The sequence below is a fragment of the Coloeus monedula genome (assembly GCF_965178545.1).
Source record: "Coloeus monedula genome assembly, chromosome: 19".
NCBI lineage: Eukaryota > Metazoa > Chordata > Aves > Passeriformes > Corvidae > Coloeus > Coloeus monedula.
Genome location: NC_138799.1, coordinates 7,465,523 through 7,492,535, shown reverse-complemented (window position 1 = coordinate 7,492,535; position 27,013 = coordinate 7,465,523). Strand labels below are relative to the sequence as shown.

The following is a 27,013-nucleotide window of genomic DNA, read 5'->3' as shown; positions in this document are numbered from 1 at the left end:
TTGGGTAAAAGAAGTTAAAAAGGAACAGCAAACCCAGCCCTAAGGCGACCTCGGATGCTTCAGAGCTGCCGGAGCCGGGGCTGTGTCCACCCGAGGAAACACCTCGGGACCGGACTTTTCCAGTCTTTTTTTATTATTATTACTTTTAAATCACGGATTTTCTGGGATCGTTTCATCCATGAATGACCCCAGGAATGTTAAATCCACCAAATTTATCCTGAAGTCAAAGCAGGTGGATTAATAGGGGAGCGCTAGGACCCCAAAGTGGCAAACGCCCTGTAAAGCTACTCCAAAATGTGCTCTTGGCTCCCATAAAGATGCGTTTGGGGTGTCTCCTGGCTTGCAGTGGAGAGAAGATGGTTTATTTTAAATAGCTACCTATTATAGTTATGCTACTAACTGCGCTATATTAATAAAGCTTCTTAAATAGTCTCTGCACATGTAAAGGTGTACTACTAAATACCTCATCATATGTGAAAATCCTGTCATACAGTGCATATAAAAAAGAAAACATCTCCAAATGCATGTTTTTTGTATTATCTGTTCTATACTTTATATATATATATATATAATAATCAAAAGGCTGCAAAAAGCACACCCAGAGGCAGTCAAGGAGGGTTTGTGTGTTTCTGCACTATAACAAATACATTTTGTACATAATAAATAACATATATAGCAAATACAATCTTTGTAGCCATAAAATGTGTATACAAAAAGCTCTAAATCCACATTAATGAAGAAAATGCTGTTGAGTTGGCAGTGTGAAATGTAATTATTAAATGTCTCTAGTTGTGGGCATGTGAAGATAAATGTGCAGAAACATCTAGACAGGGCTGATGTGTGTATTAGAAGAAACACGTGTCCCATATAACATTTATTACTATTCATAATAATAAAATATATTTTATATATTTTTGAAAAAAAATACAAAAAATATAAATTTAGCCTTTAAAAATAAAATTAAAATATAATTTTTTAACCTTTAAACTACGTTGTTTTATACATGTGTCTCTGCATAAAAATATATCCATTTTTCTTAAACCTATTTTTCTGTCCTGAGTGTGTACATGGAAACCTCTGCGAAAGAAATATGTGTGTGTACAGGGGCAGGGAGCACGAGAGCCACAGGGAGTATTTCTGGGTTATTAAACCACATTTTTGGTGCACAATATATACTATATATATTTAGATATTTACATGTGAGTGATGACAATTTTTAGATGCATCTTCATATAAAAATACTAGAAACCTTATTAATTCTGTTCCATATGCTATATGGAAATAAAATTATTAAATTTGTCTGACTAGACAGTGAGAGGAAGGGGAGTGTGCACATGTGTGTGTATGTACATACATGTGTCTGTGCATAATATAGAAAGTGTAGTAAAAACAGACCCTTATAGCAATAAAATATATAATTAGAAATATAAAAATAATAATCTAGATTATTAAATTCTGCTAAGTATGCTGTTTGAAAATATAATTGAATTTATATCAGTGTATACAACAGTATATGACACTACATATATATATACACATATCTATGTTTAGTGTATATATACATATATAGCTATATATATATATATGTATACATATATATATATATATAAACCACACACACTCTCTCTCTGTGTATATATATATACATATATACACACACAATTTATAGACACCCAGAGCTATATAGGCACACAGGTGAGTGTGGGAGTGTACTTATATATGGGTATATTAAGACAATTAAGAAAACTCTTGTGCATAATTCAGGGCATGTATCATAAAAGCACCTTTCTAACAATAAAATATTTTTCATGTGTTTTAAAAATGTTTATTCAAGTAGTAAATTCTGGCAGGCTATATGAAATACAGTTATTAAACTTGTAAATATATAAAACATATAGAGGGAGTGAGCTACAAGGATGTGTGTGCCCACACTGTGTGTATTACAGCAATCATAGTTTGTGCATAACATATATGGCAAAACCAGACCTTTAAAACAATAAAATATATATGTATTTTTAAAAAAGAGATTTTAAAAAAGGTTTATTAATAAAATAAGTGCTGTTAAATATGCTCTATGAAAGCATAATTAGCCAAGGTATAGCTCTACGGATGCACAGAGATGTATGTGCTTGTGCAGATGCATGTGTGTGTGGTTATTAGACCAAATACACTTTCTGCCTCATTAAAAACCTTTGTATTAATAAAATTATTTATATATTTATAAGAGTGTATAAAAATAGGAAGCTAAAAGCAATTATGATAAATATGGTATATGAAAATGCAATTTTAATTTATATATTTATATACACATATATCTTTAATATGTGTATTAAAATATATGAATTTATATTATAGCTACATATTTAAAACTAATGAAAGCATGCACACAGAAGGAAGATTGAGTCAATGTGTTATTAAAACATACATTTTGTGCATAATATATACTATATATATTAAAATGCAGACTTTTATAGATACGTGTGCCTATGTATCATGCCCTGTACCCAGTGATGTATATAGGTACACATGTACACATTTAATAACTTGTTTACAGGAAGAGTTAGTGCTGAGTTACAGTTTTTCTCTCCCAGGCTTATTCTTTAGATAAGCTATTTACATAAACTAGATACCTAAAAGCCTGTAGTATGTATAAACTATCATGTGGTCTATATAAAATATTAGCTATAATGGAGAGTAAAATTAATGAGTTATGTTGTATACTACAATAAAAAGTACTCCTTGATATGCAGCATTTTTATGAATTTACTGTATGAATTTACAGCTAATACATTATCTCATGATATATAAAGTCTATAATATATATATGTAAATGATGCTTCCACTGTACCACTTTATTACTTACATATATATATATTTTAAAAAATAAAATATTTTTGTTAAAATAATAAATAGCACTAATTATAGTATAATTTGAATTATTTAATCTCATGAAAATGCACATTTGCTGTGGTTATACCCAACCCTGGTGGCAGCTGGGAGGGTTGGGGGACATTTGCCCACCCCCCAAATTAGCTGGGATCCATCCCCTGGTGGGACAGACCAGAGGACGGGGGAGAAAAATTCCCTCCCGAAAGCCCCATGCCCTGATACACTAAAACAAGCACACAGCTGAGAGAAGAAAAATTTAAAAGTTTATTAAACATTAATAATAACAGACAAAAAAAAAAGATTTGGGCTGAACAGCATACAGGATGCAAACCATTTCTTGTCATACAGAGAATTTGATCTATTTGTTAAACTTGTATTTAATGCTGCCTTGTGGTGTTGCCAGAAATACGATGGTTGATCACGTGTAAGTTTTAATATAATTCCTTTTTCTTCACATAAAAAAGTCAACAAAATAAAAATAAACTGCACATCTCTATTGTAAAATTACATGCAAAAATAATTTTAAAGCAGTAATTGGGGGTATTACAAACCCACAGAGGCAAGATATTCACATGGGAGGGGTCTGAGCCGATCCCATCCCTGGTGCTCGCTCCAGCTCCTTCCCTGCATTCTGAATTTCTTGCTTTTGTGGATTCAAGTCAGAACTTATTTCCACGGTGCTTGGTTTAGTGACTTCAGCACCACTCAAAACAGAAAAAGAAATACCCCCCTGCCTCCTCTGCCACGGGCTTTCCCATGGAGAGCCCCAAGGTGCTCAGATGCACAAATCCATCTCCAGTCTCACTGATTTGTAGAGGGCATTCTTTTGTAAAAAGAAAAAATCCACTTCTAAGTTTCAGCAAAAAACGAAAGAGAAGACAAGCATTTTACCAATGCTTATAGTGTAATAGAGGTCAGTGAATTATTTAGATAAGCTATTAATTATTCTGCAAATATATATTTCTCTATTTTTATAAAATTACAATTTTTTATACCTACAAGCTCCTTCATGAGCAACAAAGCCATCAGAGGTGTGATGAGCCCAGCTGAGCTGTCCTTGGGAACTGAAAATGAGCTGAACTTCCATTTATTTATTTTCACTGTTTTTTCAGGGAGACAACCCGGATAGCAAACCTGGAGATTTTCCAAGTTTTAAGCCCACATATTTTGCCCTTTTTTTTCCTGTTGTTTTTTTCTTTCCAGGTGAGCTTTTCAGAGCAGCCAGAGTACCTAAGTCCCACAGTAAGCAGGGAGTGCCTAAGTCCCACAGGCTCCTCAGAAAGTCCTCACCCCAAAAGAGATGCTGCAGCCTGTGGCATTCCCAGTCCCAGGACGGGACGAGGAGGCACCAGAGCAGCTCTGGGACTGCTGGACGAGGTAGAGCCTGGAAACCTCTGTGCTCCTCTGTGGCCATGCCTCAATAAACCTGGGATATCCAGTCTACAACCAATTCCCACCCCTTCCCTGCCCCAAGAAACAGAATTCTTTTTTTTTTCCAAGCTGCTGTTCGCATGTTACGTGAAGCTTTGTGGTCACAACCCACCCTAGCAGTGGCACCACTGACCTCCCTCTGCTCTTGGGTCACCCCAAAAACCCCCCTGGTGGGGGCGATTAGAGACTGCTGCAATTTGCTGCGCTGCTGTTAAAGGCGCGTCCAGAGCGGGCGAACGCTGCCGCGGCTCCTCGCAGAGGGAAAACCAGGGGTGCTCCCAAGCGGCTGCAGCAGAGGCCCCGAGTGTGCCACACCCTCCTGTCTCCTCCAGTGCCTTCTGCTGACCTTTAGGGAATAACTCACTGCACTTTAAACCTTGCTGTAGCACATGGAAACTCGATTTGCTGAACAAATGGTCCGCAGGCAAGTACTGCACGTTATGGAACACCAACAAACCAGGTATGTTTGTGGAAAAATACTGGAGAAATGCCATCCATGCAGGGGTGTTTTTAATGCTGACCAAAATGCTGAGTTCTCTGCAGCCATCTCCTGAAGCATGAGTAATGATTTAATGGAATGAACAACCTTTTTATTTGAAAATAATGTCAGAACACTTATACAACTGTGAGCAAGACATGTAGCACCGTATTTTCCTCACATGTTACTAACTGTATGCAGTACACACAGCTGTGTACAGGATCTGAGCTGTTTGTAAAAAAAAAAAAATCAGCTGGAAACAGATTCTAGCAGCAGCAGCAGATTGGAAATGACTATGAGTGGTTTTGTGTTATATATTATTTTTCTGCCATTACAAAATATTGTATTGTCCAATCAATAGTTGACTAAAATCCATGTTGTGCTTTGTCCCTGTTAACCAGTTTCTTTATGTGTTTGTGATGGAAAATAATAAAGTATCTCTTTTTCAGTAATATGGAACACCCTGGAAAACCATATTACTTCCATAAAAATTTAATTTAAAGCACAGAACATGCCAGTGTGCCAGGCTTAAAATATTAAGGATTTAAAAAAAGAGGAGAAAACAACAACCAGCAAACCCCTAATCATTTCCTTTCTATACAATAATGGAGAATATATATCTTTGCTATATATTTTAAACATGGAATAGCTTTTCCTTTTTGCTATATATATGTCTTTCAAAATACATTGTCAGTATTTGTACTTGAAAAATACTGTACAAAACGAACATACTATAATTATTCTGTATAAACTTTATACATTTTATAGTATCTATCCTTTTGGTCTAGAGTAAACACTTTGATTGATTGGATTAACCACAGTATATGACAACACCATCCCCTTCTGAAATACACCAGTGTCTCTTACATTCATTTTTCAGAAGTCCACTTTATATTAGAACATACATGTTCAAAAGCAGAGAGTTTAAAACAATAAAGTTCAGAACCATCAGTTCATGTCACACTCAAAACAACAATCACTAGGAAAAAATGGGCTTTGCAAACCAGTGACTTCTTCTAACTGAATAAAAGTGATTTTTTAAAACAGCAAGGTATAATTCACAGAAAATATATTACAAAACATGGGGAAAAACCAACTGAATTTACGTATTTATTCAACTTTTAATCACAAAATGGAGTAACTAACTGAAAACAGAAAAGCCCCTGTGATTTTGACATCAGATCTGATTAGACACTATTTAATTTTGTTCTCCTTTTCAACTAATGATCCTGCTCCTTACACATGCGCTCCCCCACGGCAGGGACACGGTCAGCATGCTCACGGGAACATGTCTGGGACTTTTTGGAACTCCTTGTTAAAGACATTGAGACTCCTTTTGGGTAGGGAACCATCCCACGTCCACTGGGAACATCCGGGCAGCATGCACGCAGGATTATTGCTTCAGGTACAGGCAGTGCAAGGTACACACTCTGTGCTCTACCAACAACTCCTACCTACCTACCTGGGGTCCGTGGAGAGAAAAGGAACCTTAGTAGCTACAGAGAAGCCATTATGGGATCTATCATGAGTATAGCTAAACTCAGTCTAACAGCACTTTTAAATCTGAAGACAATTATCACCAAAACTTAAAAATACAACGAAAGCGATCTATAAATTAATAGTTCTGCAGTGTAGTACTAAATTATTATTTGTGCACTTTATTAGCATGTTAACTTTTCTGATTAGACAGACTTAAAACCATAGCTTGTTACTCTCAAAAAAACCTGAAATCTACTTTTTTTTTTCTTTTTTCTTTTTTTTTTTTCCTTTTTTTTGTAATTTATGCTGGGATCTTTCCAAGTAAATCAGAAAGATGGAACTGATTACAAGAACATAAAACCCCTACTCTGAAGCAGCACTGAAGGAAAAAAAAAAGATAATAAAAAGCTTACTATGGTGGTTCTCAACAGTCCAGGTAAAAATGTGGCACCCTTTGAAGAGGGCTGATAAAAATGGGAAGTGCTGAGATGCGCACGCACACCCACACTCACGCACATGCACACCCATGGACACAGACCTGGGCACACACGTGTGCACACACACACACACGCAGGGACACGTACACGCAAACACAAAGGAAAAAAACAACAAAAAAACCAACATTAAGTCAGTTTTGTTTCTGCTTCTGGTAAAGTGCTGAAGACAGAAAGGTTGGTTTGGGTGTGGTGCTATCAAACAGGAAACACATTGTCCATCTAGTCAAATGCCAACCCGCGACAAAGGAAAAAAAAAGAAAAAAAAAGAAGAAAAAAGAAAAAAACCCAAAACACCCCACTTCCCCCGCCTCGGATTTACAGGGGGCCGTGCCGAGCTTCGTACTTGGCCAGGACGTTCTTGCACTTGCCCAGCTCTTTCCGCAGGTCGGCCACCTCCTGGCGCAGGGCTGAGTTCTCCTTCTCCAGGAAGGAGGCACGGATGGCGATCTGGTTCTCCTTCAGCCGCCGCGCGTCCCGCGAGCGCTTCGCTGCCATGTTGTTCTTTCTGCGCCTGGCCCAATATTTGTCGTCCTGCTCGTGAGACACAGAGAGAGGCGAACAAAGGCGTTAGGTTTTGGTAAATCCAGAGCTGCGCACCGGGAGCTGCTCCCAGGAGCCGCCTCCAGACTGCGGGTGGCTCCAGTGTCACCCCATGGCACGGCGGCACTGGAGTTACAGCTTTGCATGGCACAATCCACCCTGGCAGTGCAGATGCCCTCACATGTTTCTGTCAAAATGTTTACACTAACTCCCTCATCCTCCTGACAGGGAATTCCTCCAAGGAAAAGTGAAGCAATGTTCCGGAGGTACAATCCATCTCCCGTCTAGGCTGACCTAGTTAGCACATCCTCCTTGGCGTGCCATGACTCACCCTGCACAGTGGCTGGAGCAGCACTAATTACCTCTGGCCCTGCTCAGCACTGCCAGCCAACACCTGGTTTACTCTCTGTGTTGCTATCACCCATTTCACCTACTGTTCCACTCTTTCTTAATGTTCAAAGCACTCTACAGAACCCCAAAATGTTCCTGTCTGCATTACTAAGTCACTGCAAGAGGATTCCTTGGCACAGCGATGATAGCTGCTCTGGGACCCACCACAGAGATTAATGCAATAGGCTTTGACTGTGGAAAAAAAAGCATTGGTCAGAAATAGGTCCACTACCCCTGAGATTCCATAAGCTAACACATTCCCAGAGTGTTATCCCTGAAGACTTGCCTCTAGATCACCTTACTGCATTGGTGTATCAAAGACTCGAAGTAACTACTGAATTTCACCTGATTTTTCCACTCTTCCAATGAAGTGGCCTTCAGCAAAACGGCAGCTTTGATGTTGCTTTGTAACTGAATTAAGTTCTAGAACTTTGGAACAACTCAGGAAATACAAAGTGGGCAGAATCTCTCGTGAAAAGTGAAATTCTGTCCCCTGTGGAGTAAGAGTGATGCAGCCACTCAACCCTCAAACTGCCTGGTCAAGTCACAGAGCTCAAATTTCCTCTTTCTTCATCTTAACATGCTTCCATTTCCCTGTGCAGGTCCCAAGGACCAGCACTGGGCAGGAGACCCAGCTGCTCCTATGCTGCACTGAGCAAACACCCACCACACCTGGGTCCTTCAGCCTGGCTGAATCCTGCTGCTCTGCACTTTCTGCTGCTGCACAAGGCAAATCGGGAGCCAAACAACTTCTGGCAGGAGGGCTCTTGAACTGCTTTCTCCAAGTTCGGCTCAACAAAGTGTGCAGGAATGCTGATCTGGAGCCAGCATTATCTCTAAATGGCTCTTCACCTGTACTTAGATGCGACCCTGCAAAATCCTCCAAAAAAACAAGCATGCAGCAAAAAGCTATGACCCAAATCTTGTTTATAATTTCCCATCTCATTCCACTCCATAAAAATCAGCTTTAAGCAATTTATTAGTGTGCCACCTAGGCTTCATCCCTCTTTATTTTAACAAATTGCTATGGCAAATCCCTTAATCCAGGCCTGAAAGAGGTAAGGCTGGCATTTCCAAATCACATGCAGCCCAGAGACGATTGACTGGTCTAATCTGCTTACCCTCCCCCAGAACCCAGAGGCTGCTCCACATGCCAGGGCAGGAGCAGCACTTGGGTCAAGTGTTCTGCAATGAGTCAAGGGCAAGCGATGGGATGATCCCCAGGGAATGAGAGACCCTGAACTCCTGCTTCACTCCTGTGCTGCACTGCTGGGTTCAACCTCTGGCCAACAGGACCTTTGCCAAAAGCCTGCTTTGATGAATAAGGGTACCTGGGAGACGTGACAAAGGGAGAAACAGCACCGAGGAGCAAACTCCAGCCATTCCTGTAGCAAACACCTCTCCCTTGGGCACTGCAGCCCAACAGGGCATCACACGCAGTAAAACTTGCCCAGGCAAGCAGTAAGGTGCAGGCAAACCTTTGCAAAGGAAAGCTGAGTGACAGCAACCTGAACACTACTGGAATTGTGATTTCTGTGCTTTTAACTTGTACCACAGCATGCTTAGGGATAAAAATAGCTTCTTTCTCTAATGCTATCAATCTGGTGCAAACACATGGTATCCTAGGCTCCCTGCACGTGCAGCCAGGGATTCCCACTGACTCCAACAGGCACTCAGGCTGTGTCTTGGGGGCAGTAGCAACAGCAGAATGTAATTCTGCCCTGACTGCCTCTGATAAAAGAGATCCTCTCTTGGAAAGCACATACCAGGAAAACAACTGTGCAAGTAATGTTCAGAGTGTTTGATAACCTGGATCAGTTGATCAATTTTCCTACTATCTTCCTGCACTTTGCTCTTCCCTTCTCAAAATCAGTGAGTGGCACGGACTCTTTCTTTTAAAATATCGATGTAGTATTGTACTTTACATATTGTATTAAAACTTCTCAGCAGAAAAAATCTGTTTTCTTCTGTTTTCCTACCACTTGTCTAGATTCTTTCACCTGTTTTATTGAATATATATTAGTGAAATACAGTTTTTACTATAGTGTTCTCGTTCATTATTAAACACAGAGCTACAGGAACTTCCAAACAAGACACAATATACTTCAGTCTGTCATCATCAGGGTCCTCCATTCTCCTTGAAGGATTCACAGCCTGTGCTGAATAGACAGAGGATGAAGAAAAAGGAAACATGATCAGGCTGTTTCATAAGTGGGAAATATGGGACAAAGCAAGCTTGTCCAAGGTCAAACAGGAAGTTTCTGGCATACAAAGGAAATGAATATTGAGCTCATGAATTTCAACTGTTGCATAACTAATAAGGGACATCCTTCCTTCAGTCTCATTCAGAACCCTGAACAGTTTTATTCTATGGCAAAGTCAGATTTAGATTGAAAGATTTACCTTACATGACAAAACACATTAATACTCCAAACCTGTACCTCAGTGAGGAACTAGAGACCCTATAGCAATCACCTCGTCACCCGTTCCAAATTACCTTCAGGTCATCTGGGATGAAGACTTTGCGAGCTTTCTTAATCATGGGCTGGGGTTTCAGCTCTTCTTCTGAGAACTTGCGCTTGCGAGGATCAAACATTTCCTGGCCAGGAATGCTGGACAGAGCAAGATCTGCAGGGTCAGGTTCATAGCCAACAGGAACTTGGATAGTCTCAGGATCAATAGGGCTCGGTGTGTTCCGGTTTGCTGGCAAGATCTGACCTACAGAAATACAGGATAAATACAGCTGGGTTAGAAAAAATATGTTAATTGTATCAAAAGACATGGATTTTAGAAGATCTCTACATACTTTACAAGTAGTAATTGTTTCAGCTTTCCCTTCAGATTTGATATCTACTCTTGCTAAATATTAGATTGTCCATTCTGCAAGGCATATATTCTGATCCAGACATGCTCATGGCCTTTATATTCAGAATCTGTTCCTAACTCTGGTTGCTAATGTTGGATTCCCACGTAGCATCACTGAATCCAGCATTGAGTTGCACTGACTGTAGGCAGAAGATACATTGCTCCAACCTGTGCCACTTCATTAGGATCCCATCCTCAGGAACAGATCTTAAGTACTGTCATTTAGTTCAGATTTATCCGTACACTGTAACTCCTCCCAGTTATACATTTGAGGGTATGTTTATTTTACAATCAAACAACATACTGTACTTGCCATGGATAGCATCTCATGGAAGTGTACTTTCAGCTGTGTTGAAGTACTCCAAGGACACTGCTATTTATTCTCCATGAAATCCTACCAGGGATATTCTAAAAGACAGTGAAGGAAACCAGCAACATGAAAGGCTACAACGATTCCTTAAAGATGCTCTGCAGAAATGAAGAAGACACTTATCAATGCTGCATTTCTCTTTTATGGTATATAAAACCTAATAAAAAGGAGCATATCCCCAGAAAATGAATGATATCACTCCCATTTTTCTTTTTTTTTTTGATTTTAGATACAGCCTTCAAGATCCTACAGCACCAGTTCGGGCACCATTCCCACTAAAAATCCAATTTAAAATCTCAACCAAAGGTTCCAAAAATAGGATCCTGAAGTCAGCTGCCTAAACATGGACTATCCCTGGGGGCAGAATTTTCAGAAGTTTTCACATGCCTCAGAAGTAGAAGCCTCACAGACTTCAGAGGGAGGACTTCTGATTGAAACAGATATTCTTTTATAATTTTGGCTATTTGCTAATTCAACCTTAGTGATCTGATGGCTTTCATGATAACTACAAAAACATCCTGTGGCTGCGTAATATTTCCTTACTTGTGCCCACATCTGCAATATTTAGGGTGTAAAACAGTAAACATATGTCGTTTCTAATTCCAGGCCAGCATTAACAATGCAGGTTTTATTTTAATAATACGGGAACCACACGGAAAATGCGCTGGGGGAATTGCACTGCGCAGGGCTTCCTAAGGGAGAGCTTTTGTACCTCCTATTTTAGAGCTGATAAAATCAGCTTCCAGGAAAGGCTGGTGAGGGCCGGGGAGAGGAGAAAAGGAGGATCAAAGTTATCAAAATATAGATGTGGCTGCAGGAGAGGAGCGAGAGGAAAGGATGCTGCTGCACGCATTGTGCCACTGCGGAGCGCTGCCGCCCCTGGCTCGGGACGCGCTGCTGGAAACGTGGCGCTTCCCGCTGTCCCCCGTTAATCCAGCCGGGAACTGGCGGTGCCAGCGGCTTCTCCCCGCTCTCGGGGCCAGGAGCGTGGCCTTTCCAGCTGTCCCCCGTTAATACAGCCGGGAGCGGCGGCGGCAGCGGCATTTCCCCTGCCTGCCGCGGGTGGTGAGTGCGCGTTCCCAGCGCAGCGCTCCGGGATAACCGGGACAGCCGGGGGGAGGCTCGGCCCGCACGGCTGCGGCTGCGGGGCGGCTTCTCACAAGCCTCGGCCCTCCTGGAGACGGCGGCGTGCGGGTCTGAGCCACCTCCCTGCCCCGGTGGCACCTCCCGACAAGGGACGCGCACCCCGGCAGCCCTGCCGTCCGCGGGGGCCGATCCCTCGCTGATGGACGGATGGGCCCCACGACCTCGTTTAAAGCACGAAACACAGGAAAAGCTCCTTGGGTGAGTGCCTGTTCCGGAGCAGCCAGGTATTCCTCACTGCAGACAAATACACATATGTATGCACCTACAAATGTGCACATTCTGTAGTACAGATAAAAATTAAGCAAGACACGAGCTCTGAGTACTTTTATAGTATTTCTGGTGAGCCTGCAGGGTGCTTCTGAAAGTCAAATGGATTGTGAAATCTGGTCCAGGTGAGAGCCTATATTTAAATATTGCTGAAGTTCTTGATACACAGTATCAGTTTGCATATTATCATTTATTTGTAATGTGCCATATTACACAATTACATGAGCTCTGTAGTCACTGGCCTCAAGAAATTTTACAATATCCCTCTGAAAAAAGGGCAAAAATGCTCCTTTTAAACATGGGAAATCGAGGCATTGCATCTTAGCAATGCAACAGCAAAATAAAGAGGGATGCACCTCCACAGGGATCTGGGACAAGACATGGCAGTCAAGGTCCTGCCTTGCTCCCTCCATGCACACATTTCCTCTCCCCTACTCTAGGAAGTTCTCACGACTACAGACCTGGCCCTTCAGTAAACACAAGATGTTCCAGTGCCAGTGAGAAGCTCGTTCAAGGGAAATGCTGTTCACTAAAGCCTGAACAAACCATGTGTCTAAACACCATCACTAGGAGCCCCAAGAGTAGATATCCTACACCCACATGGCACACACACCTCTGCCAGTCTCTGTTCTGTCATGCTCCTGCAAATGATCAGCAACTCCATCAAGACCAACAGAGTTAACAAGGGTATCTCAAGCCCCAGGCAGAAAAACCAGTAATGCTTGGTCCAGCATTTTATGCTGGGCAACTCCTAGCGCCCAGGATCTTTTTATTTATTCTATCAAGTTTTGCCAATAGTGCAAGCCAGGAACCTGTCTTTGTTAGTTTGCTGGCCAGTGGCCATGACATCTCTGTGGTGCTGGAACTTGTCGTAATCCAAGATGACAGCGTGGGCTGCGCTGGCCTTGGCTCTGCTGTCACTGCAGGAGTGCAGAGCATGGCCTCGTGTTACATCGCTCCCTGGGCTCCTCTCCCCGGGTGTGCATGGCACTTTCGCTCTGCATCCTCCTGCCAAATTTGTTCGGGGTGTTATTTTTATGCACTAAATTCCTCGCAATCAGAGGTAGGTCAAATAAGCACAGCAATTTGAATGTCATGTGCCCAGCAGCCAACTAATCCTTGCATCACCAAGCTTCCCAGCTGTCACAACAGCCACAGAAAGGGCTGCTCAGAGGCTCTGATGCACACGCAATCAGCCAAGGAGGAAGCCTACTCTGCAAGGTAAGGCCCCTCAGTGCCCAGCATCAGGAGCCAGATGCCTTTGCCAGGCTCTGCATCATTTTAAACACTGTGCTCACAATGGCAGCCAAATTTTCACAACAGTGAAGTGGCTGGACTGTTTAATGTGCTTAAGCTTTGTTCTCAATGGGGGCTGATGACTGCCAAGTGTTTTGGAAAGAACTTAGCCCCTCTGTTTAAGTTGCTGAAATGAGAACTCTTGAGCATTAAGCTCTTTTGGAAATCCAGCTGCAGAGCTCCACGGTGGTGGTGGCAGTGGAAGCAAGCTGGGAACAATTGTTAATGGAAACTTCCCCTCATACCACCCTAGTGATGTGTCTCAACCATGGCCTGGAGAGACCACAACTATGTCAACACTGGCCTTTTGTCTGGAGCCTTTCCCACTTGTAGAGCTGCACTCAAGCAAGAAGGAGTATGCCAGGACAGACACAGCTCCAGGTGTCTCCTGGCAAAGGGACCAGCAGGTTTTGACAACCCCAGCAGTTCTGCTGCCCTAACATCTTGCCTTTGCTAATGCTTTTGGTGTTGCTATGGCAGATATTAGCATGGTGGAAAATTTTCCAGAAAAAAGGACTTGAAAGAAAGTTAGCTGTTCTAATCCTTTCAGTCGTCGTCCTCCTCCGTCTCCTCCTGGCAGAGACTGCCAGTGAGGAAGTCCAATGTAATGGTAATATTTTCAGTGTCGTTCCTTTTTCAGAGAGAAATGGACTGAGGCCATTCACTTGTGTCATCTAGGTCACCAAATGGCTGGTAAAAAAAAATAGCAGCTTTTAATTGCCTGCAATAATTAAAATTCACAATTCAAAAGTATAGCAGCATTTTTGTATACCTACAAAAACCCAAACGCTGATCTGGTATCATGGGGAGTTCAATCACCATATCCTGACTCTTAATTTCCCCTTTTTGAAACATCCCACCTACCAGCTGTGCCCAGGAGAGTGAAGACGGAAATAACCTCTTCAGCTGCACCACTGCTTGGCAGACTTCTTATCTGTACTGTGAGAGATCCCTGGTAAATTATGTGGAACGCAATTCTGAATCATTCAACTCCCATAGAACTGTGTCTGATTTTCAGAAAATCTCCCTTCTCACAGCCCTTCTACACTCTTCATCAGCTCAACAGCCAGCTGGAGAACAGCGACAAGAGGAAGAAAAGGGAGTGAAAATGTTCTAATCAAAATATTTTTCCCTATTTTTTACACACATTGGAGGGAAATAAAAGAGGAGTTTCTTACTCAATTTATTAGCAGCCCAGAGATAAAATATGTTTGCTAATCATTTTTCTTTATACAAACTGAAGGTACTTTGTGTGTGTCAGTCAGGCTCTGCAAGTGCAGTGGTTAAACTGACAGATAATCCTCACCCAGAGCTGCTCCAGAGCTCTCCCTGTATGTTTTCCAAGCCGTCTATCCCCTTGGCAGCTGGCCAGCTATTTGGGATAGTTCCCTTGCTCTAAATCACAGCCTGTCCTGGACTAATCTGTCATCCATCTCTGCATTAACTGCTTCAGCCTCCAGGAGAAGTTCTCTCACTGCAGAGCACACAGCAAGAGCACAGGGATTGAGACAGGCAAAAATCCCCATGAGTAGCAAAGTAAAAGGGGTATTCTGGAGGTCAAGGTTTATCTACGGACAGCATCTTGTCACTTCCTCACAATATTCTAAGCAACCTTTTATTTATCCTACCTTATTCTATGTAATTTCCCTGCTATTAAGACTGTTGTGTCTTCCAGAAACTAAACCATTTAGGTGGATAGGACTAAAGCCATACACTGGAAGGACAAACCCAACCACTCTCTCTGCCTTGGGGAGAAGAAGACGCTTCACCTCTGGGTGTGTTTATGTAACCAGTTGTTATAGGAGCTTTATTTTCTTCCCAAGCAACAGGAGATCTGTGTATCTTGACCAGGGCTCCAACCCGGCAGAGACATTCCTCTACTCCTTACCTTACACAAACTTGATTCTGCTGAACATGGGGTGACTGCAAACACTCACCACAGAAAGAAGGATCTCAACCCAATGCAACCACAACATAATTCGCTGCTTCTAACACACACTAAAACACTGACACACTAAAGTGTTTTTAAAATCTGTACTTTTTAAAGATATCAGCATTGTTTACAAACCTTGTGCACTTAATTATGAAAGAATTGTCATTTCCCCTCTCAGCATTGCGTGCCTCCTGCTCCAGACCTCTACAGTATTATTTCAGGCAGGACTGGTAGTCTTATTAATATAATCTGACACTTCCCGTTAGAGGATGCTGTCTTCAGTTCCTTCAGCCTTTGCCAGATTTCAACCATTCTGTTTGTATTTCTTGTGCGCCAGCTGTGTTTCTGCCAAAATGGTTCTATGGTTTCCCGAAAAAGGTTCCGCAAAAAATACTTTGTTTTGAACCTGTTAAAAATTTCTGGCAAACTTTTCAATGCAGTGTGCTAGTGGCCTGTGCACTGGAAGAGATGGCAGCTCCTGGGTCAGTGTTACTTCAGAGAATCACAGAATAGTTTAGATTGGAAAAGCCCTCTAAGATCATGGAATCCAAGCATTAACCCAGCACTGCCAACTCCACACGAAACCATGTCTTCAGTGCGACATCTGCATGTTTCTTAAAAACCTCCAGAGCTGTGGTGCAACCACTTCCCTGGGCAGCGTGTTCCAGCTGTGGACAAGTTGGAGGAGAAGGGGACAATTTCATTAAGTGATTAGGACTCAAATCTGAGAAGGTGGTAAGGAGGTGAGGAAGGCGAGGATGACAGACTGGCAGCCAAAGATGAGAAGGAGAGAGCCTGGAAGGGGAAGGCTGTTCCAGCAAAGGTTGTGATGAATGCATTAGGTTGAAGAGCACTGTCAAAGGCAACAGGGCAGGAGAGTGCCTGTGCTGATGGTACAAACACAGCTCCAGATTCCCAAGTGCCACAGACTCTCTTCAACAAACAATAGAGTGGCAAAGCTCCCTGTCCTCCTTCAGCTCCTTACTGTGAGGTGTCATCCTCTACTCACTCCCAGCAGCAGGACAGTGTGGTGTGCAGTCAGGTCCATTTCTACTCATTTCCAATGTGCCTGTTGTAAGAGTGGCACATGAGAAAGCTTAGCTTTTCAATTTGTTTTTAAAATTAAATGCAAGAGCTGTGTAAGAAGCACAGTCATGGTTGCAACAACCTTCAAAGTTCCAATCCCATACTATCTTACTCGGATTCTTTCCTCCTTGAGGAGACACTTGTTTCACCCATTTTGATTTATCCAAATAAACCCATATAATATTTGCCATAAATTATTCCAACCTCCTGTAGAGAAACAATTTCAGGAGTTCCATCCAGCACTGACAACTACTGTATCTGTATGCTTCAGAAACAAGACTCCCATGCAAGAAGGGGCAACACTTCTCTTTGCAGATGAAGAAGTACAGATATTTTAAATCAAAACACCATTCTCTCAGGCTAGCAAATGTTGTACGCATTGGCTGCATTTCAAATTCTCTCATGGGCTTCTGCAGGTGTGGGACACAGGTGAGAGCCACTCAAGGTGTCACACTGGGCTTCTCACAGAAAGGGAAGCAAACACATGGTGTGACACATCCACAAAATCAAATTAACTGTTCAGAATTCTGCTGAAACTTTATGCAAAGTCCAGTCTCTCCAGACAAAATCCTTCGGTCCTTCCTGCCAGATTTTCCCTTCTCCTGCTGTTCCCTGCATCCTCTCACATCTGCAGTAAATGAGGTCAAGATCCAAGATCCTACAGACAACCACTTCCTTCCTGAAACAGCCCTGATTCAGCCCAGAGCTGGTCTGAGCTCCGCAGGCAAAATGGGAAAAGGGGAAAGAGAGGATAAAATGTAATTAAAGCCTGCATTTCCAAGGGACAGGGTTTGCTATCCGAGGCTGCACACATGGCCTTCGGTTGTGTCTCGGTTTGAGACAAATTAGGAGGAAACATCTGAGATGAACGTATCCTCTAATAGAAGGCAGGTTTCAGCAGCCCCTCCCCTACCCAGGTTCAGAAAGAATTTTCTGGGAAAAAAGTGAAAAAAAAGCTGTTTATTTAACAAGCAGGGTGCACACAGCCATGAGAGAAAAAAAAAGAATAATGTTAGATAATAAACCTTCTTGTTGTGGAGAAAACCTGGTAGATTCAGAGTCCCTTCCGTAGGTGTGGCTCTGCTCTCTCTGGAGCTGGGGTGCAGCATGGGCCCCTCCAGGCCGTGGTGTGAGGCCTCCTGGTGATGGTGTTCCAGAGTGGAGGAAAGCTGAACAGTTCAGGAGAAGAAGAAAAAGCCAGCCAGCAAACTTTCTTGCCTCAGCTAGCAGGCTAGCTAAAAAGCAAAGAATTTTAACTCTGTGTCTCTCTCCTGAGAAACAGAGCTGAGAGCTGGCTAAAAGCAGGACGGTGCTCCCTCGGCTCTGCAGCGGTGAGAGCGTGGGGGGGGTGTGAGTCCTTGAACACAAACTGCTCTGAAGAATTCACTCGGCTTCCCCCCCCACACACACTTTCTCTCGGACCCAGCTTAAAGACACACAATTCATGTCTGGCATAGAGCAGGCGATAGGGGATACAGCATCATGAAGTCACCCCAAGACAGGTTGTGTGTTTGCAGATCTTTGAGGGCTTCACTTGCAACTCCTGCCTGTGGTTAACTTGGAGTGAATGGAATACCCTTTGCCTGCTGGCCCAGTAACGTTCTGCCCTTCAAAAGCAATAAACAAAGAGGAGGCACCAGCAGGTAAAATCTTCCACTACATCTCCTGGACTTAAGACTCATCTCTTCTCTAAGATCCATACTCTGAAAGCCCTTCCTTGACTTTAGCCTGTGTGAAGGCAGCACTTGCGAGCTCAACGAGGCCTCATCTCTGAAAACAACCAGGAAATCCAATTTTTATTCCCTTCCAAACTACCTGTGCAAGATGCCTGGCAGTAGTTGTTCCTGCTCTGAACAATTCCCTTGCAGAAAGGCTACATGGAGGAAGAGAGGGTTTGATTCTGCTCCCAGGACACTGAACAGGGATTTAAAAAGTCTTGAAAAGCATGAAATCCACAGCATTCCTAAATGCCTTTCTGATTTTTCTGTAGGATGCTGATCAGCCAAGATGGAATTCAGTGGAGACGGGGTCTGAAGAAGAGCTGCAGGGAAGAACGTTCACACTGGTATTTAATTTTAATTTACACTTGGCTTAGAAGCATGTTTCAGTTCAAGATGCTTATATTCTCTGGTACACTGGAGTTTCTTGACATCCTTTGGCATATTTTCATTACCTGGCAATTCACATACAGCAAGATTCCTCGGAAAGTACAGTAATTCTCTTCTTAAAGGGAAGGTTCCAGAGAAGCATCAGAATTAATCTGCTCTGAAGGAAACAAAAACATCCACTTTCCTTTCCTTGGACAATTATGTACCAAGCTTTAATAAACCAGTAGATTTTAGATAGAGCCCCTGGTTTAGGTAACAGCCTCATATAGCACAGTCACAGAATGACTGAGGTTGGAAAAGGCCCCAAGATCATTGAGTCCAAGCTGTGCCCAATCCCCACCTCATCACCAGCTCAAAGCACTGAGTGCCACATCCAGGCCTTCCTTGGACACCTCCAGGGATGGGGACTCCAAACCTCCCTGGGCAGCCCCTTCCAATGCTAAACCACCCATTCATTGAAAAAATTCTTCTGGCATCCAACATGAACCTCCCCTGGTGCAGCTTGAGGCTGTTTATTCCTGCCCTGTCCCTTGTTCCCTGGGAGACGCTCACCTCTACAACCTCACCACCCATAAATGTGCCCTCATGTGGAATTCTGCTCAAAACAAAGACAACACTTGTCCTCAAGATGTGTCTGTGTCACTGCCAATGTGCTTTTCAACACTCCAGACCAAGTCAGTCCCTCTCCCATTGTTCTGTTTATTTGTCTATCTAGGACAGCACGCTCTCAGTAAACAGGTCTTGCAAAGAGCCCTCCTGTAATCCTGACAGCATATGCCACCCATGACTCATGGATCTATTACCCAGTTCTGGTACCCAAGCCCTGCTGGCCTGGGTGTGTTATCAAAACACAGTCAAGGGAGACTTCAACTGGCATGGAAGAGCCACGTGAAACAGGTCCATTTCCTCTGCCTCCCAATCAGCAGCTAATGGGGAGCCCAAGAGACAGACAACAGATGCTATCAGCAGCACTGGAATACATCCCTGAAGGAAAAGAGGTCACTGGGCAGAGTTACAGGAACTTGCAAATCTCCTCTTCTCTTTTGATCTGCTCTGTGCACACAAATCTGAACTGTTGCAGTCACTTTTTACTCTTTTTCCCTTTTTTTCCATTTTTTTCCATTTTACGTTTCACTAAAATGAAGCACACTTTTTATGTGACAATTTATAGATGGTGATTTGTATAAAATAATCACGTTTTAAGAATTAGAGCTGCCAGAATGGGAACACACTGTTCCCATAACCTAAGTAAGGCTGAGTACATTTTATTTTCTCTCTGCCCTCAATTAGGATCCTCTAATATGTTTTGGAAAAAAAACTCCAAACAAACAGCAAAACCCAAAAAATTATACTTGGGTTGTTACAGCTCAATAACTGCAGAGGTCTAACTTGCTTTGATATACTAGCTTTATTCCCAAGGAGCACAAATAAAGCGTGTGTGGTTGTAGCTTTTTCTCTATTGATGCATTTATCTCCATTTATAAACCATACAGATGCATCAGGCCTGGGTAGCCTGAAAAAGGGGGCCAGAGGAAGGAAGGGAACACGTCACCACTTAGGGAAAATTCCAAGAGAAAAGGCTGTTGAATATGGACATTACCCCTGTGTCTGTAACTACTTATTTACAGCTGCTGCATAAAGGAGGTTTTGGTGGCATGTCAGACACAAGCAAAATCAGGTAACTTCAAAAAGCAAGCCAAATTAAAAGATACTACAGCACTGAACACTGGGCACTGGTAAATTCACTTCTAAATGTGAGGGAGTCACTGAGTACCAGAAAATGGCAAGAAACTGCTTTGCTGAGGAGCCTCCAAACCCAAACTAATGCCTCCAGAGACTTCTGTAGCTCACAACAGCACTCACATGGACCAGACAGAGCAACATGGACCAAAACCTTCAGGTTTATCTTTTAAAGACAGAGGCAGTGAAAAAGGTTGGTGATGGAATATCTCTTGAAGAAATCCTGGAATTCTAATATTTATATTCCTACTTGTGACCTCCTCTGCAAACTGCCCACAGCCCTGAACTAGGCCTCTGAACACACTACTATGCATGTTCTCAATGCAACAGGCATGCTGAATCTGTGAAGATAGTGAATGATGTCAAAAATGAAATTAAAATGCCCCAAGACACAGAAATCAAACCTCCCTCCATTTATTGAGCAGTGCATTTACTCTGATGCCTTCAGGAGGCATGTCAGCAAAAGGGATCAGAAAAAGTTGACTCCATATGAGACTGCCCTTTCTTCTAAACACTCTTCCCCCAATCCACAAGTAATAAAGATTTTTAAAGATTTACTCTTGCTATCACACACAGCATGGCCTCCACTGCCAATTAATGACAAAAACCATTAATATATTAAGTCAATATATTTTTAAAATATCAATATATTAAAAATAATATATTTTAATGTAACCTTGAGGCCAATATGCACTGGCAAATCACTGATCAATTCACTGCATATGGGAGCTTTTAAACATGGGAGTTGGCATTTTATAAATGCAGAGGTATGGAGCACCACTATTTTGGGTTCATTTGGGAGGGGGGAAAGTGCCCGTATCCCTGAGACCTTCTGTGTCTAAACTACTTAACAATTCATATTAAACACACCAGGCCTTTACAAACTGAGTCCCACAGAAGTAAACTGACTGCTTGGCTTCTGTTTTACACTGGTGGTCATCCCATTCTCTGCAGAGGCAGCACAGGCCTTACAGTATTCTGTTGTCTGGAGCTTTTGAGAGGATTTGGGGGGAGGACAGGACAGGACAGGACAAAATCCTTCATCTCCCTCTTATTCCCAGGTCACCTGCAGAATTCCCACCGTGTGCCCTGCTCAGTGCAGGATGGGATCTGCAGGAGTTGGCCATGTGGAAAAAGGTGATTATTCTGTGCCCACATGGAAGGAGAAGCACTGGAGAGCTCAAAAGCACTGCAGGCTGAGGGCAGCAGCAATTCATAGGCTTGGAAAATTATGTGGGCTTTACCTTTTACACTCCTGTTAACTCTGATTTTCATGAAGTAGGTGGTGTTGCTACAGCAACTGTCGTATCACATCATTTCTGCTGTCTCTATCACAGGGATCATCTTATTTTATCTTAAACTCAGATATGCAGCTTTTTTTCATCTATTCTAAAGCCCTCTGTATTTTGGATATGAAAAAATTATACAAAATAGAGCTGTGTCATATAAATGGTATTTCTTAAAAATGTAGCAAAGCTTACAGAACATTTTTATTTGTTCTCCTTTTACAAATGCAGAAGGAATAAAGAAAATGGCACTGGCAGATTTATGGTATTCCAGATTTTCAGAAATAAATTAAGAGCTAGTCTCACAATAAAGATGCTTCATGCCACTTTTAATGTGTTCTCTCTACAGAAGCTAAGCCTGTGTTCCTGTGCACATCAGCAGAAGTAACTCATCTATTCACAGGTGAAAACATTTTGCTTCCTCATGCCCAGGCTATTTATGCACCTGCATTCCACACAACTCACACCCAGCTCAGATGCTCTTGCCCACCCACAATACAACCCCAGCCCTCACCTGCGTTATCTGCAGCCTGGAAGAAGCACCTACTGAAGCAGAAGTCCCAACCCACCCTTACCTGGTTCAGAGGGTTTGTCCAAGCTGCCAGGGACGAGGTGGTCACCCAGTTTTGCAGTTGCCTTGCTCAGTAACCCCAGAATTTGGCTCTACCTCTTTGGCCTCCCTTTTGCTGCCTGGAAAAGGTCTTTGTGGGTTCAGTGCACAAGCAAAACTCAATAAAATCCTGATGATGGAAAGGTTCTGTTCAACTTTTGTTATTAACAAGCATTCCAACGTGTGCACTCACAAATCTTCCTTTTAAAAATATAAAAAGCAATGTTGAACAGTAGTAAATATTCAGTTACACCCTTGGGCTACTCAGGAAATGTATGAAAAGCCCTACCTACAGAAAAAGGTTATTTCACAGACCACTCAGCCAGCACAGCTCAGACATCCAGATCAAGCTCTGCCGCAGCCTAAGCTGATGAGTATTTTGATCTGTTTCTTCCTGAGCATTTCCAGCCACTTCCAAAACAATCAGTGCAGTCACCAAATTACACTTCAGTGCTCCAGACAGGTCCTGGGCAGATGGAAATCTGCCAATGTGGATCCAACCTGTGGGCAAGGACTGTATCTCGTGCACCTGGTTAATGGACATGTACAGAATTAAGACATTAAATGGCCCTTCGGTTCCTTCAATTGCTTTGCAAACTTCATTTCAGTGCCCCCAGTACCTGACAGTTGTTCTTTAGCTAATTTCCCAGAAAACTGAGTTTTGTGCAGTCCTGCTGTGCACATCTGCCCGGCCCCCTCCCAAAAGCTTGGGAAATTGTTGGCCAATTTCCAACAAATTTGGCAGCAAGGCATCCACATGTGCTACCAACAAGCTTTGTGAAAACAACCTAAATGAAAGAAGCTCTTCCCTCCCTGGCTGCAGGAGCCTTGTAACACATCAGAGAACCCACAGGGTTGTGCTGCTCCAATTCCTTGGGCAGGAGGTAGGAAGGAAAAAAAATATTCACCAAGTCACTGCTTGTTAATGGCAGTCAGGAAAGCCAATTAATCCTCTTGTTCTCTACTGGAATTGAGAATATCTCTTCACTTTATCCTACCCACTCATTTACTATTTTCAGTAATCATGATCAAAATGATTTGTTTTACAACTACACTGTCACTTGACAATCCCTCTGAATTCCAAGCAAACACATCTGGTATTGATAGCCAGCAAGAAGTCATGCACATGGGCTGTCTTAAAAATCAATGTAGAAGACAGTCAGATGTGGACAACCCAGCTGTCTGCTATCATCTGAGCATTTATTTATTCTTATAATATATACTGAAAACCAGAACTCTACTAGAAAGAGCTTATTTTATATTATCCCCAGCACTTATTATGCAAGCAATTTAAGTCTTCCAACCAAGACACAGTGGAGTGTTTGGGAATCAACAAATTTGCTCTGGCAGTGATGAAACATTCACTATTGGCTTTGAAGTAGGGAGGGGTTTGGTTGGAGGGGGGAATCTCTTTTATTTTCTTAAGATTTGTTAAAATGTGGACAAAAAGCTGGTGGAGTGACACTAGATAGGACTCAGCGAAGAATCAGAATGCTGTAGATTTATGCTGGAAGCTGCCTGTCTGTCCCACCTGAGGGATGAAATCCTGGTGTGATTTTACTGTGCAATGTCAGAGATCCCCTCTGCCCCTCTCGCCCCTGACTCTCCCTGCTGCTGTTGCCATGTTACCCACCCTCAAATACTCAAGCTTGGGGAAGAACGAGTTAAACTTTGCAAAGAAAAAAACACAAGCAAGAGAAACACCTTTCCTCTTTCTGCTTAACTGGATAATTGGTGAGCAGGAACCTGCTTGATGAGTTTCAGCAGCTCCTCGAGATCAGTCAGGGCTGTTTCTGAGAGCAGCTCAAGCTGCCAACTGGATAAACACCAACAGGGTGCCCCTTGCTAAGGCTTTTGATAACTAAAAATTTCCAGAAGGCAATGAAGCGGTTTGTATGCCAAAGATCCATCCAAACCCAGTAAGAGCAGGGAGCTGAAAAGGGAGAGTATTTTATAGATGTTATATACATAAAGCTGTCTTACAGTCAGAATAAATAGATGATTTTAAAAGAAAAAAGAAAGTCTAAATAATTTTTATGGCAGTGGAGAGAGTGCAACAGTAAAATTCAAATGAATGAATTAACAGGTTCTGTCCTAAGAATTTAAGGGGCCAAGAAAATTCTAGTCCTGCTCTGTACAATCCTCTGGACTTATTACTTGATACCATTTATCCATAATGCAAAGATTTTATTTAAGTACTTAGTGCTTTTGAGTCCAGCTGGCTGAAATAAAAGTACACAAAGATTGATTTTCACATAAGGATTATCTTGTCCTACCTGTATCAGATGTGTGTGCAAGCACCTGAGTTAAAAAAAGGCAAAACCAAACAGAACCAAACCCTGGTAAAATCTTGCTGTAATTTCAAACCTGTCCCAGCTGTACAATCACCAAAGCAGCCCCTTATGGCAATCACTGTCCATATCATCATCTTCATTTCTATTTATTCACATCACTGTTTCAATTAACTCAACACTACAGCTGGCAAATAGGCATTTAGATATGCTGGGCTTTAAGATCAAGACCCAAAGCTCTCCCTTGCTGAAGCTCTTGCTGAAGCAGTTGACTCCAGATGAGAGCCTGGGCTTTCTCCCAGGTTCCCTCCTCTCTAAGGATGCAGGAAAGATTAAGAGGAAGCAAAAACATATTTATATCCTAAACAACAACATAAAGATTTGGGGAAAAGTATTTCAGCTTTGCCAGTGTTGATCTGTTCAGACACATCTCAAAGATTTTGGTAAAGTAAACAAAACCCCACAACTCAAGGCTCAATACCATCCATCTAAACCAAACCAACCAAACCCCTCCACACACACTGGAAGTGCAATGTCCCTTTGGAAGATGACAGGAACTGTCCATCAGACATTGCCCCTTGCCCTCATGTTTTGTACCCCTTCCCTAAGCATGATGTCTTTTTGTACTGCTTTTTCATACAAGGGTGCCCTTGGAGATGTTGGGGTTTCAAACCCAGAGCCAACTTTCCTAAACACGCTGCATTTTGAAAAGCCCATTTTTGTTTCACAGAGAAATAAAGGAGTTTGCATCATAAAGCCTTTATCCCCCCCAAACTCAAAGCCTCCCATACAGTTAAAAATCAAATCCAGCTTTATTTTCCTGCATGAGTCAGGCTGCATGCAAACAGCTTCTGAGGACGGCAACTTGGGGTGGAGAACTGAAGGAAGAAATCCAGAGAAAAGAAATTCTTCTAACAGCACACTCCTATTTCCACAAGACATTTGTGAATATTTTCATTTTAAAGCTAGAGGAAAGCCACCCCCTTCCACCCCAAAAGAAGTTTTAAATATTATAAAGACACACAAGGACACACTTTATTATTTTAACAATTACTGCTATTTTCAGGGCTCCAGCACAGTTACTTCCTTCCATAATTGGACTTCAATCAAACCCTAGTAAAGCTTTTGATCTTGGAAAGAGTAACAACACAGCTCTGTTATCAGCACAGAGGGGGCAAAGAGTAGGACATCCAGCATTTTTCAGTAAAGGAAAGTTAATTGCTTTGACTTATATTTATCAAAGGTCACAGCTACAAGTTCTGAGTGCACACACATAACGGTGTACACTGAGAAATCTCATACAGACTGGACAAAGTGCTGGGATTATACTATCTGTGTGCATTAAAAAAAAAAAAAAAAAGAAAAAAAAGAAGAAAATGCAGCAAAACAATGCTAGATTACTATCCAAATATACCCCAGTGGATGTCCTGCCAAAGAGCAAATATGTGGCTGTAAGCTCCAAACTGAAATAAAAGCTTGGCCAGCAGCCCAGAGCTTCACTGTATTTTGCTCAGCCAACCATAATCTGGCAGAACAGAGTGAACACATTTGCAGCCACGTGATGGAGAAGCCTGTCGGGCCAAGCTGATTTCCTTGTGTTGGTTAAATGTGATCTTCAGACTGTACACACCAGCAGCTTGGGAAAACGTGAGAAAGTGGGAAACAACCAGCCACGGGCTGGAAACTGAAGGGCAGCAGAAAAAATTACTTGAGGCGTTTGCTTAAAGGTTTGGGTTGCCAGTGGTGGATTTTAATGAGGTGTTAACTGGGCTCCCAGGGCTGAGCACCCGGCGTTCAGCTGGGTCTTCACTAGAGTTACACACCACCAGCTCCTGCAAGGATGCAGATCCTGAGAGAACCCGGTTTGGAAAAGGCACTGGAAATTCGTCGTTGGATAGGAGTGAGAGCTACTCATCAGTGTTTCAAAAACGTGAAATGCTGAGTGATTTTGAAGTCCACACTGAGGAGACTCAGAGGTGCTCAGGCCTGCCAGGATGTGGCCCAGGATGGATGGTGCACATCCCCCAGGGTTCAGACTGCAGACACCCCTTGAACAGCCACTGCTGAACACAGAGAAACATCTATGAAGTGAGATAGGACCTGGCCAAAGGATTCAACCTGAAAAACATGAGGGATAACACCTGCCCCCATGTCAGGTATTATATTTTGATAGTAGTGATAATAATGTTTTTAAATAACTGACTTAGGAAGAGACAAACGGCATCCCTGGCCAGCATCAGACGTGCACATGATCCCTGAGAGCAGGTTACACGTGGATGCAGAAAGAAAAGCCCCCAAACACAAGACGTCA

General features: G+C 42.5%; 1 protein-coding gene across 1 annotated transcript in view; it reads right to left on the bottom strand.

The window, feature by feature from the left end:
• Nucleotides 1-3,130: 3,130 nt before the first annotated feature.
• HLF (HLF transcription factor, PAR bZIP family member) overlaps nucleotides 3,131-27,013 on the bottom strand; it is a 36,415-nt gene continuing 12,532 nt past the window's right edge. Inside the window, exons 3-4 of the mRNA XM_082294171.1 lie at nucleotides 10,202-10,422; nucleotides 3,131-7,305 (exon numbers count right to left, since the gene is read on the bottom strand). Of these exons, the coding sequence (XP_082150297.1) occupies nucleotides 7,090-7,305; nucleotides 10,202-10,422 (437 nt within the window). The 3' untranslated portion in view covers nucleotides 3,131-7,089. The remainder of the gene's footprint in view (nucleotides 7,306-10,201; nucleotides 10,423-27,013) is intronic.